This window comes from Ascaphus truei, chromosome 4 (assembly GCF_040206685.1).
Source record: "Ascaphus truei isolate aAscTru1 chromosome 4, aAscTru1.hap1, whole genome shotgun sequence".
In the NCBI taxonomy this organism is placed as follows: domain Eukaryota; kingdom Metazoa; phylum Chordata; class Amphibia; order Anura; family Ascaphidae; genus Ascaphus; species Ascaphus truei.
In genome coordinates this window covers 369,734,429-369,751,287 of record NC_134486.1, presented here as the reverse complement: position 1 = coordinate 369,751,287, position 16,859 = coordinate 369,734,429, and the positions used below count along the sequence as shown (strand labels likewise).

The window sequence follows — 16,859 nt, the reverse complement described above, 5'->3', positions numbered from 1 at the left end:
GAAAACCTGAACAGTTTCTCTTTTCCTTTCCTTTAACTATATGTATACCACGGTCTTCTTTTCATAACATTGTATATATAGGGCAGCGTGTGGTGGCAGGAGCTGCCTCGTCTAGGGCTGATGAAAAGTGTATGGTTGTATAGAAAGTTGGTCGGGTCTCAAGGTATTTATGGAATAATCAAGGGCGCCAGGAACTTTTATAGTACAAACATGAGCTTTATTGACAGCCGTCCATAATGCTTCCCATACATTGACATTATTTACAATAGACATACTGCTTGTATCTTCACAGTGTTTATACTATTTATATCTTCCCTAAGTAGCATCCACTCTTAATGCTCTAGGGAGGTACTTAATCTTGTTGCTTTTACTCTCATCTTAAGTGGCCATCTTCTGCATAGCGTCCTTAACTCTCTGTACAGTATTACTTGGGTGCCATCTTAGGTTACCCTTTCTATCCTGAACTGTGGGATCACTATCCCGGTGAAAGGTACTTCGTGCCTCTTTTAACCACTCTGTTTCAGAGACAACAGGGAGCCTCTCAGCAGGGCTGCTACAATTAGGTCCCAGTGCTACTATTGTGATAACCCCTAAAGGACATAGGCTTCGTCTTTGAGATCCTGTAGACTTCTGTAGTATTATAGCCACGGACGCTATGGAACACTTTCTCTGAATACAAAACAACAAATGGGGACAGGGCAGTATACATTAACTATACACTTATATATACACGGGAACATATTTACATTATTAACAGTGAGGCTTCTCCAACTGTCACTCCCAGGAACCTAAGTTCTAGAATCTTTGGGCTCACTATATATGCCCCCATGGTAACATCACTGGTCGCCATTCATAGTGAGGGAGTGACTACTTTCCTGCTAAGTCACTCCCTAGGGGGGGGGGGGCTACACATTTTTATTAGCTGTAATAATATTCACCAGTCCCTAATGAAAGCAGTATATATTGCAATTTATTGTTGGGCATTTGATTCTAAGCGTGAAATTGAATTTTAGTACATAACAGTGCTTTAACTTGTTTTGCAATCCTATATATTAGAATATATTACTATACAGGTAAATGTTTCCAAGTGACAGATTTCAAACAGCAATCCGTGATACCCAATGTTTTCTCCTTTTTTTAACGAAATCTCATATTTAAGTTTATCTAAACCAAACGGAAATTGAGAGATCTGGGGACCACCTGGCTGCTGGGGAAAAAAGCATTTCGATGTCTCAGACAAGATTGTTTTTCCAGGAGAAACAATATGGCCCTTAGGCTCAGCCTTACTCCAGTGACCAATAGGAAAAAGCAATATCATTATGGTCCATATAAAAAGTGCTATGTCATAAGACACCTGTCGGCGCCAAAAGACCATTTACGGCCCATTTGACTGAATGGACAGTTAAATGTCTTCCATCTCTGGATGCAATAGCAACGCATAATAAATATGACACTATATATATATATATATATATATATATATATATATATATATATATATATATATATATATATATATATTAAAGAGCCACCTGGGTACAACTTTAGGTATTTTGTGTTGCACATTAAGTTCTAGAAACACTTATTTCCATTAGTCATTGTGTGTTAACAAGGAAATTAACTGAACAGCTTGACTATGACCAAAAGAATAAAGTATTTGCAGCCATAAAAAGTTGTTTAGAATAAGGGGGTCAATATATTGTATTAATATATAAAGTCAATGTCTGTGTTAACATACCTGAAGCAAAAATGTACAAAGTTGTGTGTAGCATGTCTTTATTTTAGTAATATTAGATACCAATTATATTCTTTTAGTTTATGCTTTGTAGATGATGGAGAAAATTGAGGGAGTACGGAGTTGAAGGCAACGGTGCATTCATTCCCATAACAGAATAAGATAAATGTGCACACAAGCATTGGAAATGTCACTGCTTTTGTACCGTATACCTAATGAATTCTACTGTGACTCTAGTCACTTTTTATTAATGCTCAGGTCCAGGTTTGGAAAAGAAAGCAACTTGGGCACATTTATGTGGCTATGTATTCTCTAGACAGGACACAGAGTACTGCTATATCTCCTGGCCATTACCCTTTATGCTTTCCATGTGCGTTCAGAACGATTTTATTTCTCAACAAAACACCTGGTAGCAGCATGAAAGATATTTGTCTTAACAAAACAGTACTGTCCAGGGATTAAAGAAAATGATCATTTTGACTCCAATCACTGTACACAGATGGAGGACACTGTGGGCAAGGCAAAGTCATGTACTTTAAAGCTGGTATTGATTTTCTAAACCATTGTACAAGGAATTTATCAAAAAGAATGAGGTGGTTTAGTTCACTGAGACTAGACTGCATTCCTCTTAAAAATAATCGCTGGAAGACTAGTCTCGATAACATCATTTTTTTGGGTAAGTATTTATACAGATTTATACAGATTAAATATTTAATTTGTTTCTGTTTGCCAGGATCTCTGCACAATAGTATTGCCAGTACTATATATACACTGTAGTTTGAATGGCAATGTATAACAAAGAGGGCAACATTTTTAAATGATGTAATGAAGTATATTAAAAAATTTGTCATTTATGGTTTATACCAGGGGCGCGCAAACTTTTCGCGCCCCCTCTGCCTTTGCTGGTCCGGTGGTGCACCCCCCCCCCCCCCTCCTCACCATTTGACATCGTGTGACGTCACGTGATCCGCTGTGTCATTTGACGCACGTTGCCATGGCAACCGTGACGTCACATGGCCCTGCAGCGTCATTTGACGCCTCGTTGCCATGGTCACGCGTCCTGAGGCCGGCTGAACCTCGGCAAGTAGAGGTTGCAGGGGCCTCGTGTGGTCCTCTGGGACCTCTGCAACCGCCCACGCACCCCCAGAAAAATCTCCCGCCCCCTAGTTTGCGCACTGCTGGTTTGCACCGCTGGTTTATACCACTGGTGGTCAACCTGTGGAAAATGCTAATTTGTAACTTTTAATTCCCTTTTTTTGTTGGAGTAACTGCACTCTTATTTGGTTGACTACATTCTGAATGTGTTCTATCAAAGCTTGACATGCAGGTATACTAATTGACAAGCTTAATTGTGACCCTGAGAAAAGGGCAACTGTAACTGTTGGAAGTACAGCGGCCGCAACTCTGATTCATTAGCTTTGTTTGACCACCCCCAGTGTGTGTAGACAGCAGACATTTCACACTTTAATCTAAGACACCTGCAATGCAATGTGGTTGTTTTATTTATTTTTTTAACAAATGAGTGTTTAATTTAGCTTTCCCATGCAATCAGTTTGAAATGTTCTAAACAGTAAAAGGGATACAGTATGCAGTGGTGGTTCCTTGTGTGCTCCGTAAATCCACTGCGGTTCATCTGAGTTGAGTTCTAAAAATGATTTGTTTACAAGATGTCCTTTTATAATGTTAATGTCCAATTAATGTTTTAAAATGTTACGTTTATGTCTGAAGCACTTATTTCCATGACCCGTTATCTGTATTTGTTATTTATATGATTGTCGCGTTTATTACTATTGTGAAGCGCTATGTACATTAATGTCGCTATATAAATAAAGACATATACAGGCATACCCCGCTTTAAGTACACTCACTTTAAGTACACTCGCGAGTAAGTACATATCGCCCAATCGGCAAACGGCAGCTCACGCATGCGCCTGTCAGCACGTCCTGAACAGCAATACCTGCTCCCTACCTGTACCGAAGCTGTGCGCAAGCGGGGAGACTATAGGTGGGTTTATCTTCTTAGAGGTTTTAAACCTTCCTGGATGAAATTTGGAAGGAAAAATCTCCAAACCTACATAATTTCTAGTAATTAGAAAGTGGTCATTCCCGTAAGGTATCGGCCACTTGTGCAAAAAATAAATGTACTGTTTCACTTTTTTTTTTTTATAAATCCGAACAGTAAAAAAAATAACCCACTGAATTTTAAGTTAGGTGTGGCATAAATATTAGCACTTTGCAAACCACTGTGAGAAAGAATCTTTTATTATTTGCAATGTTGCTTCCTTGTCTGTGCTTCCACACATTGCCATAGCTTTAGATATGAGGTGCAGCACCCAGCTCCTCACACCTGTTAGGGATCCACTAAAATGTCTTGGTTGTTGATTTAGACTACAGTATATCTTTGTATAGAGTTAATCTCTCTTTTTTTCCCCCTGTGTTTAGACTCATGTCTTATTCATTGATACATTGAAATTCATGTGCAATGTGGAGCTCTTGGCTGATCCAGTGTGCAATATTTTTTATCCTAAGTTCTTCTATGCTTTTTTTGTGTCCTATTTATTTTTTTCTGGATAGCTTTATTTTCTCTTCACCAAAATCGTCATCTACTCCTGTTGTAATGCTGCCATGCTGCAATTTTCTCCAGTGCCCAAAAACAATTTAATATTCAGTGTTATTTCCGTAACTGCGTTTATGTACAAGAAAGCTTTTTTTACTTACTTTTTTCCTCTCACAGGCATATTAGAAGAAGACAATTCTTGTTTACATTAAGAAGAAAAAGGACAAATAGCATCTGGCAGGGGGAAATCATAGACTATTGATTCACTGCCATTGTGCTAGCACTGCTCACAACGTAGCTGTGCGAAAAATACAGTGCCACTTGCTGATACAATGTATTATTTAGCCATTTGTTAGGAGATGGTGACAGCTTTATGGATGTTTATAGTTAAAAAGGATGGTGTGGAATTGCTGATATTGAGAATCATGCCTCCTTTTTCATTCCAACAAAAACTGTTTTTTAGGTTCTTACAGATACGAATGTTTGGAAAGAGCTGTCTGGCAGTTTTCATGGAGAGGGGACTTGTGTAAATGAGTTGGCAGACACTCCAGATTATCTCCCAGGATTCTAATTGCTCTACTGTCTATAGTATGTTCTCTGCCCCTACCTCTATAGTAATTTACCAATCACTGTGCACTGTTAGACAGCTGCCCTGAGACAGAGTGTGGGTTTTTAGCTCTGTATTGCCTTCAAGAGCTGAAAATGCACTACAATCCTCATGTAAAACCCTCTGTATTCCTAACTTTTAATTTTATGTTTGTTGTTCTGGTATCTGTGACGGTGCTAGTTTCTGACTAGGAAGCTGACCCGCAGTGCTGAGGCAGGATAGCGGGACTAACCACAGTCCCTGTGGGCTGAGTCCTGTGCGAGGGGATAATCCAGGTCCCAAGCAGAGGTCAGGACAGGGTGCAGCAGCGTAGTCGGGGTCACGTTCCAAGTTCAGGGTACCCGGAGAAAGCAAAGTCGTGTTCAAGCTATATTAAATTTAGATGCCATATACTTATCCTATATTTGTATTTAGACTATATTAATTACCCATGAATATTTACTGTAGTTTCCTTTTTTTTCTTCTGTTTTCAAAATAATCATTATTTTACATCATCTTTAATTGCCTGGGTTTGCTTTACTTTTCTCGATTATATTTGTGTTCCTCTCTTTATTCTTACTCTTTATTCTTACTTTCAACAGAAAAGTCCCACTAGTTTCTATTTTCCTTTCCTTATACTACATGGATACCATGTAGCTCTTTTCATAACATTATATAGGGCAGCGTGTGGTGGCAGGAGCGGCCTTGTCTAGGGCTGATGAAAGTGTATGGTTGTATAGAAAGTTGGTCGGGTCAGGAATGAGGAGAGGTTCTAATGATGTGGAAATTTTGATTGCCGCATGTACTGTAAGTATTCCTGTAATGTGCGTGTGGAGTTAGATGTTGGGGTGGGTGTAGGAGACTGAATGGTTAGGATGTTGTAACCAAAGAGAGGGCTGGAAAGTTTGAAGTGAGAAACTGAACAGAAGCAGGAGAAAACTAGGTTAATGGAATGTCCATCACAATGAGTAGGAGAGGTAGTCCACTGAGAGACCAAAGGCGGAGACTGAAGAGAAAATTGTTGGGAGGCAACAGAGGGCTGCCAGTAAGTGTGTCATAAGAGATTAATTCAGTAATTTAGGCAGCAAAGTTATCAAGAAACTGAAAGGTTGGCCCAGTGGATGATAGATGACAACAATACTACGGAGTGAAAAGAGACAAACTGCATGAACGTCAAAAGATGAGAATGAGTGGATGGAGGAAGTGGGTTTTGACTTAAGTGTAGTGTGGAGAAAGTATGATACATACTCCACCTACCTGTCTCCAAATCTGGGGGTGTGGCTAAACAAAAGGCCACCATAGGAGAGAGCAGCAGGGGAGGCGATGTTTCAGGGGGTGAGAAAGGTTTCTGTAAAGCTTAGGATGTTGAGTTAGAGAATTGGAAATGAATAAATCAAGGATTGGTGTGTTTATAGTGCTTTGTTCTTTTCTTGTAGCAGCCACATATTGAGTAGTGCACTTTTATTTGTGTGGGAGAAGTGATTGCAACCCAGAAGTATGAGACTCTGACCAGGGTCTCCTGTAAGTGAGGCTCCTACTGAACACTGGTCATTTTAAAGGGACAACTCTTCTATAATTTATTTCATTGGGTGGTCAGTCTGTACCTTCCAGTCTCATGTAGCCTTTTAGCAAAAACATAGGTGTCTTTTGTACTATAATCCAAAGACTGCCTTGTTCATTCTGGGTGCATGGATGGGGATAAAGGCATGCAGTAAGACTTGCTTACTTTTGTTTAATGGTTTGTATCATGCTAAAGGATTTTCAGGGAGCTACATGATGGTTGCACATATAGCGTTATGATTAGATGATATTTCCTGTCACTGACCTGCTGTACTGTACATCTGCACTTTTCTTAATGTCAAATCCCGTATTTTTACACAATGTCACAAGTTTGAAGTTCTTTCTTTCCATTGTTGAATTCACTTGCAGTACTGTAGCTCTCATCTGTATTCTGTATTCTCATAGCTGCATGCGATTACTCTGGCCGGGTATCACAGACTTAAGCGGATTCCAAGGTGACTACGCATTAATAATCTCAAACCAACTATCTTCAACAAGAACAAAGAATACTGTGAAACATTTGAAAAAAATCCTTAACAAGTGTTCCTTTGATTTGATCATCCTCACGATCGAGCGGGCCCAGAAAGAGATTAATATAGTGAAAGAAAAGATTTTGGACATGAGAAAAAGATTGAACTTAAATTCACGCCTGATGAGGTCTTAAATATGAAAGAAAAAATTGGACAAATCAATGGAGGAATATAGGAAGGAGATTGAACTGAGAAAGAGATGAAAGTTCTAGCGTGATGCCTATGATTATGAACGTAATCAGATATATCGATGGGTGCACCAAAGATCCAGCAATCAACGGGGACAACGCTCATATCGGAGGCCTTACTTTGGCAGGAAGGACCAGACGTATTCATCTGATTCTGATCTGTCTAGTGAAGCCTCTTTTTTAGAGAAGGAACGCTCTCAAGGAGGAGACCGGGAGCTACGCGGAGGGCAGGCAAGCACCACAAGAGGAGGAGGATGATGATAATGACGACGTCAACAACAGCTGATAACACGGTCATTTCAGCAGGGACATCGACAGTAATCAATATTTCATCGTATGTACTCACGGAAACTGAGAAGTTGGTTCTCCAGAAGGGGCTATCATTCGCGCCCACCAACAGTGTTAATTTCTTTGAATTAGATTTAGATGTCAATAGATTTTGCAGAAACCTTAGGTAGAAATATTATTTTTTTCCACATGGTGACCATAATACAGCACAGGAACCTGGGGTCTCCACTTTTCCCTCACTGGGGTTAAGTGATGATCAGTCAACTCCCAATACACATAGGGATACGATTATCAGCTTATCCAGGGATCTTAAGAGAGTGTACAAAATCCGCCATCAACAAGCCACACTGTGGAGATGTATATTCAGCTGACGTTAGCAGAATTTACTTAATTGAAGCAGAGCAACAAGCAAACTAACAACAGACCAAGATGGTCTAATATCTCTACCCTTGAAAGATAGGCACTAAGGACTTTGGGACAAAATCCATCAATAACTATAAATCCGGCTGACAAAGGGGGAGCTATAGTTGTTATGGATAAGCTTCAATATAGATTAGAGATCTTGAGACAACTCTCTAACCAGGATAACTATCTCCCCCTTGCTCAGGATCCCACGCCAAGGATAGGCAGGGTTATACAAGCTCTACTGGCGAGGGCTGAGACTATGGGGCTGATTAATAAACAATTAAGATCATATCTGATTGTAGAGGATCCAATTATTCCTGTTCTATATACGCTACCTGAAGTCCACAAGAGATTGGATGATCCACCTCAACGACCTATTGTGGCAGGCATGAATTTGATATTCGAACCAATAGCCATGTTCCTGAATAGGATGGTACGACCGTTTAGTCATTATAGGCCTGTCCTATGTCCAAGATGCAACACAATTTCTCCTGTATCTTAGAACTTTGGCTATTACCACAACTGATGTACTATTGGTCGCATTGGACGTAGATAGTCTCTATACATCTATCACTCAGTGTAGAGGCTGTCTGCTTTTTCTAACAGAAACAGAATCCTTTACTGGACAAGAACAAGATTTTCCATTGACACTGCTGAAGGTAGTACTGTTTGAAAATGATTTTTTCTTTGAGGATCAGTTCTTCAATCAGATACAAGGGATCGCTATGGGCTCCAATGTGGCTCCTTCGTGTGCAAACATTTTCATGAACTACTTTGAGTACAAATATGTACAGTATATACTACCCGTTGTATTCAGTTTGCCACTACAGGACTACGCTACAGAGATTATATATTCATGGTGTCGACAGGCACTTGGACTCTCTCCTTATGTTTTTTCAACATATTAATGCTGTGGTTGATACAATCACCTTTACCATGCTTTATGACCTAAAGAGGTCTGCTTTTTAGACATCAGGGTCTATCTACAAGGGAATGCGATCGAGACATACCTTTATTCCAAGGCAACGGACCATAATACCCTTCTATTACATAATAGTTTTCCCCCACCACAAAGTATACGATCTTTACCCAGGAGTCAACGATACAGGGTTAAATGGATTGTGAGCGAACCAGCTAAGGTGGGTGTTAGATTACATCAGATGGTTGATAAATTTGCAGCAAGAGGATATCCAATCAATGAATTAGAAATGGAGAAGATGTCTGTATTCTATTGACAAAGAATGTCTCTTACGTCTTAAGCTTACAAATACCCTCACTGGCAGGATCCCGTTTGTGAGTACATTTTCTTCAGCTAGTTCTGAAATCAGCCGTTTGATTCGGAAACACTGGTATCTTATTGAAGCGGATGGAAAACTTAACGGCTCCACCACTTAAGTCTTATGGAAGGGCACCTACTGTCAGGGACTCTGTAGTTAGAGCGGACCTTGGCTCTAACAAACCACAACTACCAGATTTTTGGGAACACCTATTAAAGGTACATTTCCTTACCTGTCGTGTGCGCAGTGTGGTAACATCCAAAAAGGCTCCTCTTTCACTCACCCACTAACTGGCCATCTATACCACATGATACACTATACGACGTGCATTACCGATTTTGTGGTATATTTAATTAAATGACCTTGTGGAATGGCTTACGTTGGGGAAACGACGAGAAAACTTAAAGAACGAGTGAGTCGGCATAAATCTACGATTTAGATGTTGGGTACAGGCTCAGCCTGTTTCTGCTCACTTTTTACTGGCTGGGCACAGCATTAGTCAACTGCGAGTGCAAGTGATAAATCATGTCCCCAAACCTAGACGTGGGGACAATAGGATGCTTATCCTTAGAAAATGTGAGGCCTTCTGAATATACGAATTGAGGACTATGCATCCCCAGAGTCTTAATAGAGACTACGATCTGATGGGACTCTGACTATTAGACTCTTTCTGGTACAGTGGAGTTTTTGTGCAGGTTATGGTGTCATTCAGCAGGGGTGGTCAGCGATGACCTCGGTGATTCGCCTTTATATCAGTCATCACCATCTCTACTTCCTTTTGAGTCTATGTTCATGTGAGTTTTTCTGGATCAGTGTACACATAGGACTCCCTGGGATTTCCCGTTAAACTTATTTTCGTGTGTTCTAGAATAGCCACACGTGGTACATCTAATATATATATATATATATATATATATATATATATATCTTTTTTTTTTACAATTGCTCCATGGTTGACTTGGCCTTTTACCATATTTGAAAGGTGCAGGACTTTACCCAACTTCATGGTGGGTCATTAGGGCGATCCGAGTACCAGCATCTTGTTTGTAGTACTGTTTTATTGTTGTTCCCTGTTCCCTTGTCTCTTTGCTTTCCCCTGCCCCTACAGTATGTCTGTCATTTTTTACATGTTGGGTTTTATTTCCTGTTGATATGTTCTGTTGTTGTGTTTGCCTCTGTATTAGGCATCACTGGGACAGTGCATCTAGTGGGGGACCTCCCCTTTGGGAGCCCTATAAGGCTTATTTGACTGGTTTCTAGGGGTGCTATTTACTTTTAAATTTATGGGTTCACAGAGGTAAAATTTATGCGACATGGAGCCCCTTTTCCTCCATAACTGTGAGGATTTAGAGCTTTAAAGCAAGGATATGACATGTTTGTTTATGTTCTGCCGGCATTGCACATGTGCAGTAATTATGCATGAATACAGACACACAGGATTGAGAGTACATGCATAGCTGATACTACTTAGATGATTACTGTTTTGGCACCACCCATATCCCTGTCCCTATATAATGTTGATCTGTTGCACTGTTCACCAGAGCTTGAGAAAGGACCGTGTGGGTCCGAAACATACTTTTCTCTAGGTTATGTTGGTTGCCCTATGTTTCAATAAATTTAAATTTTTTATCTGGAGAATATATATATTGTAACAGTGTTTCCCCCACCTGGTCGAAGATAGGGGCCATTACAGGGTGTATAGTGTATGTACCAGCTGGCAACAGGAGGGCTCCGCCAATGGTAGAGGGGACACAGGAACAGGCTTCTGGGGTTCATACTCCACATATATCTTAAGCAGTGCAGCGCCTCCATCTGCCGTAGGCTCAAGGAGCTAAAGGTGATCTCCAATGGTAGAACTTAATACCTCTCCCCCCAGTAAGGTCACACACCAGGCAGGAGGTATATAACAACGGAACGGTTTATTCACGCTGTACAGCACAGTTACACGGCAGTCTTCTGCCGGATGCAGTACTCTCAGCTCTCACTGAATGATGGTCCCTGGACTATCACTACAGGCCAAGGGCACCTGCAGCCATCCTAGCTCTTCCCCACCTCCCTAGCAGAGGCAGAAGTATGGTCCACACTCACTCTCCCCCGGAGGGAAGAGCACTTGGGAAGGCCCCAATCTCAGGCTCCCAGTTGTGTGACCTGCCTTCCTCAATTGGGGGAAGGAACTCCTAACTTTAGGGCGGTCCTGCCCTTAAGTACAGCAAGAAGGCGGGCACCCCATTGTCCAAGCTATAACAGGATGTACCACCCCCTGCTGTACTCAAGTGCAGTACCAAAGGGAAGGGGGAAAACCCCATACCAACTACTGGCAACCTGATAGTACCAAGGTTTACTGCCAGCCCAAGGGCAGAATAGTAGCCATAACCAGCCATGGCTACATATATATATATGTGTGTGTGTATTATATATTGTATATGGTGACGCACGCTAACATTCTTTATTACAAGTGAATGTTTATTTGGAAGTCTTACAATAAACTGTAATAATGTTAAATCTACATGCTGTTTCAAGTAGACTATTGATTGTTTTCTATTTATTTTAATACTACCTTAGCCTAGTTTATATTAGCAGTTTATCAAGCTATACCAGTGTTCAATATTCTATGACTATATGGATGCAAGTGTTTTATTTCTCACTAGAGAAAACATTCTCCTGAGCATGTCAAGTAACATTTTTCTGCATTGCTGAATAATGCCATATATTTCTAGGTTTGTGCACTCTCGTCAGGCTCCCTCATATGTAACCCACGCATATGATAAAAGAAGTGTAAATAGTCAAGAAAGCAGACAGTGAAAAATATGCTCATGCAAAGTTAAAGCCCTGCTATAAGTTATTCTGTTTTTACTTCTTGCAGTAGTCACTTCTGTTGGTGTGTTACCTACAGTAATATAAAGTGAAGAAACCAGGTATATTTTTTCAATATTCAGACAAAATAGATTTGTAATACCAGTGGGCTTTATTGACTGTGTATTGTCGTTGCTAAGACTGGAAGACCGGGATGGACTTTATTCTCTCACCATGCAATATGTAGCAGTTCGAACATTCAGGGTATGTAGAAAACAGGTGAAACAATGTACAATCGTAGTAACTTTCTACAATGGGAGGGTTAAGAAGTGGGCCTTGCATAACTCACCTAAAATAAGTCAAATTCAAAGCAAGGCAATTTCAAAATCAACCTGTGAAAAGCATTTAGTAAAATGTCCATGTTATTAGAATTGCTCATCCAGAACCTTTGCAAACAAAACGCATTAAAAACTAATATCACCAACCCTCAGGAGTTTGTTGAGGAATTAATCCTTTTTGGAGAGAAATGGTAATTATGAGATATAGTTATTTCTTACATCATCCTGTTAAACCGCGAAAGGCAAATGACAAAGGCAGTGGACTGTAAGGTTTCTTTTAGCGCTGGAAGGCGACTTTTAGAGTAGCACTGCTTAGTAATTATGGGCCACAATGAAATAGACTTTTGTAATAAATGTATGGATGTACAGTAGCGGATATATATTGCAGCATTGTGTTAACGTGGGTGTGTTATTTAACAGTAGTGCTATTGTAAACAATGGTTAAAGAGACAAAACACGTGTTATTTGATGTTATTTTGTGCATTAATGCTCATTAATGGGGGTAATTATGTATGCTACATCCAGGGCCGCCAATGTTTTAAAAAAAATAAAATGGACAAGGCCGCACAGGGTGCCCGGGGGGCTGTGCCCCCTGACTCACGGAGCCCGGGACGCCAACCCCGGCAGACCCCCCACCTGCGGGCCTGGCTATATCTGTATTTTAGTGTACACTGAATAATCTTTATCTTCCCATAACTCTGCCCCTGTTCAATTCTGCAAGTATACATTTTCCACTTGTATGTAAAAAATAAACTAATTTGTATCATTTTATGTGTTGGAAATATAGACTCTAATGGCAGATAAGAACCACTTGTCCCACCGTGCCTGCTCATTTTCCTGTTAAACATCAGACCCTATTTGCGCCTTTGCGTTCTTTTATATTTATGATAGCTTCATCTCTATCCCAAGCATGTTGAATTCCTTTATGGTATTAGCCCCTACCCTTTCTGTGACGTACTTTCTCACATTTCCCCTCAGCCTGGCACCCTCCAGCTTCAGGTAGTTGACCTTGTGTTCTAGAACAGCGGTGCGCAAACTGGGGGGGGCGCAAGATTGTTCAGGGGGGGACGCTTCCCCCTTCGCTCTTTCCCCATGGCATTTAAATTAATGCTGGGGGATCACGTGAGGCCTCTGCAAATTCACTTACCTTCTCTGCGGCGGCGCGGCACCATGGCAGTGCGGCGTCAAATGATGCTGTGAGGTCATGTGATGTCACATTTGGCATGGCAACACGTGACCCCATGGCGTCATTTGACGCCGAAGAGAAGGTAAGGAAGGTGGGGTGCGAGTAGGGAGGGAAGCAGACAGGGGGGGCGCACAGGCATAGATTGCGCACCCCTGTTCTAGAACTCCTCTTCCTTTGGAATATACTTTCCTTGTGTACCTTGTTGAATCCCTTTATATATGTTAACATTTCTATCATATTCCCCCCTCTTTCTTCTATCCTCTAAGCCAGCGGTGCGCAAACTGGGGGGCGCACCCCCCGGGGGCGCGGGGTTTACAGAGGCCCCGCGCGCTTCTCGAAGGCACGTAAATTAAGTGCCGGGGAAGCGGCGAAGGCCTCTGTAAACCTCACTTAACTTGGCTCCGGCGGCTTCTTAGACACGTCGCCGTGGCAACACAGCGTCAAATGACGCCGCGGGGTCATGTGACGTCACGTTGTCATGTGACGTCACGTTGCCATGGCGCCAACACCGGAGCCGAGGTAAGAAGTGGGAGGGGGCACAGAGAGAGGGGAACTGCTGGCATGGGGGCGAAGGGAAAAAAGTTTGCGCTACTTTTCTCCCTGCGCCTCACTACCCGTTCTCACCCCCTGCTAGCTGTGTGTGTGTGTGTGTGTGTGTGTGTGTGTGTGTGTGTGTGTGGTCTTTAGTGTATTTACAATTTTATTTTAATAAACAAGTACAGTAAAAGCATGAAAGAAAATGTAGAATATCATGTTGATAAAAATCACTATAACTATACAAAAGTCTCTATTTATGAGAAAAGCCCACATTTAGCCTTTAGTAACAATAATCGCCTCAGAACAGGGCATTTTGGCCAGCTGTGTCTGTTCTTCTGGGATTATTACTTAAATAGTGATTGGTTAAATATAATTATTAATGGTGTTGCCAGTATACCCCAAAGCTCTTTTAATATCCATTGATGTATCCCATCTGACCCCTATGACTTGACCACTTTAGGTTTTTAAAGTTTCACTAAGACTTTTTCCACTCTAAATCGACGTATATCCACCTCCTTTCCATGTATGTACTTGTTACCCAACTGCAGCCCTTCTCATTCACCTTCAGCTGTAAAGACTGAGCAATGTACATGTTTTCCTAGTACAGTATAGGAAAAGCATCACTTACTGATTTTATTTAAACCAAATTCTGCCTCTACTTATTTTTAACAATACTTCTTCATGTCAGAGTATTTCAGACTTTATTTTTTTTATTTGATTTTACTCTTATTTTCCTGATTTTGTTTTTATAAATTGCGATTCATTTTAATATCTTTATATATTTTTGTTGTTGTTTACCAAGCAGGATAACAATACTGACTCTCTCCATAAAATGGGTTGCAATAGCTGTACATGTATATTAATCTTTATAAGTGTGTTCTAGTACCTAGCCTGTGTGTCATGATCTCTATAGTTTGTTACAAATGTAATTCAATTTATGTTTAACAGGTCACTGATGATAATTATATAATGGCATTGTTTAGATGCATATTGGAACACCTTCTCTTTTCCAATATGTAACTTAATAACATTACAAATTTAGAGCTGATCGCTGTACTTGAATACAACAATAGCAAATAGCAGACAATATGCAATCTATACTGCTTTCAATGGGCATTCATACATACCAAGAGAGATTATTAATGTACTTTAAGGTGCTTCGGCAGTGCTACTAAGGAGAGGTGTTTCTGTTTATGTATAAGCTATAAAATTATAAGTCATATTTTAATTCACATCATTTGAAACTATAGCTTTGATTTTACCCAGATGTGTTTAAAAATATATATATATATATATGTTATCCATATAGTTACTGTTAATACAACAGTGAGAGATTACAGAACATTCACAAGACTAAGTAGGAATACAAAATAAGTGAAATTGTCAGTAATAGTCAGTCTCTTGTTTTCCTTGCACTCTTGGCGTCACTTTTCTTGATTTCAGTCTATTCTATCGAGTTTCTTAAATGTGATGCTTTGTGTCATGAGAATAGCTGAGTTGTAACTAAGAATAGACCACTTTTGTTACAGGAGAGAGAAAAAAAGCTTTGTCTGTTTGTTCTTTTAGTAGATCAGTGTACTTTGTGTACTCAAACACAACATTTGCTATTTTCTATTTTTCACAAGGAATCTTTTTTTTCTTTTTCTTTTTGTAGGTCACCGATTCGAACTGTGATTCCGAAATCCTTTCGTTGCTGCTGGATGCCAAATTAGTGGTAAAATGCATCTACACTGTCTACTACCCTCATCTGATTAAGCACCTATTGTCCAGACATGACGATAGTCAGTGGGATATAGAAGAGATTGCAAAGCAGCTGCATGATGCAGGATTTAAAGCAGAAGCGGGATCTCTTCTGATGTCATACAGGGGAACACATCCTGCTCTGAAAACCTTCAGCTCTGCGCTCATTAGTCTTAAGCGTTGGCTATAAAAGGCATATTTTTAACATTTATCATTACAAATAGGTGTCTAAGAGATGCATATCTTGACACGAGTCCTTCCAATTCTCTCTCTGGATGAAGACAAGAACAAACTATTATTATTAATACAGTACTACGTTATTTAATATTTGTTGGATTGTGAGGTCCCATAACTGATTGCTCTAGAATTACGTTTCTGTCCAGCATTGAAGGGGCTACGAAAGTTGTGTGTTGGCTCGAAATAGTGATGTGAAAAAGATGTTAATCATAATTGACCAGGATATCTACTACATATCACGTAAATGCAATGTGTAATGTAGACCATAAGTCATGTACTGTACTCACCTCATACAGTATCAATATATTGAAATGATTAAAGGAGTTATAATACAAACACATGCTATTTGGAGTGTATTTAAATTGCCAAACTGTGTAAAAGTGATTTTTCTGTGATTATTTTCTAAAAAAATACTACAGTATGTAACTGTTACTTTACATATTTAAGACATCACATTGACAATGTAAATGACAGAAACTAAGAAGCCATAGAAATATGTTTGTTGATCCAATAAAATGATAACTTCCGAAAAGACTTTGATTTAAAGCTTTTGATTTGTTTAATATTGTATTGCAAATGTGATCAGAAAGCACAATACCTAGTAGTTTTTTTTTTTTTGCTATCAAACTAATAATCACTGCATATTCTCTGCAAGGTACAAGCCAGCCTGTCGTAAGACTAAACTACTAATGACAGTGATGTGTTTTTTTGGATAAAATAAGGTGACTAAATACTACATTCCTCCTTTTATTTATTTTTTCTTAGTTTTTTCTTATTATTTATATGTAAAGCACGTGATTCTACACGTGTAATTCTACATTCTTGCCTAAACTGGCAATCGTTTGGTGCCCCTGTTAAAAAAAATCTGTAAAAATCTTGATTGTGTGCCTAACATAATGGCC

General features: G+C 39.9%; 1 protein-coding gene across 2 annotated transcripts in view; it reads left to right on the top strand.

The window, feature by feature from the left end:
- NBAS (NBAS subunit of NRZ tethering complex) overlaps positions 1-16,491 on the top strand; it is a 682,881-nt gene extending 666,390 nt beyond the window's left edge. For both annotated transcript variants that reach the window (XM_075598387.1, XM_075598386.1), the window contains one exon: positions 15,635-16,491. In XM_075598387.1, the coding sequence (XP_075454502.1) occupies positions 15,635-15,910 (276 nt within the window). In that variant the 3' untranslated portion in view covers positions 15,911-16,491. The remainder of the gene's footprint in view (positions 1-15,634) is intronic.
- Positions 16,492-16,859: the final 368 nt, after the last annotated feature.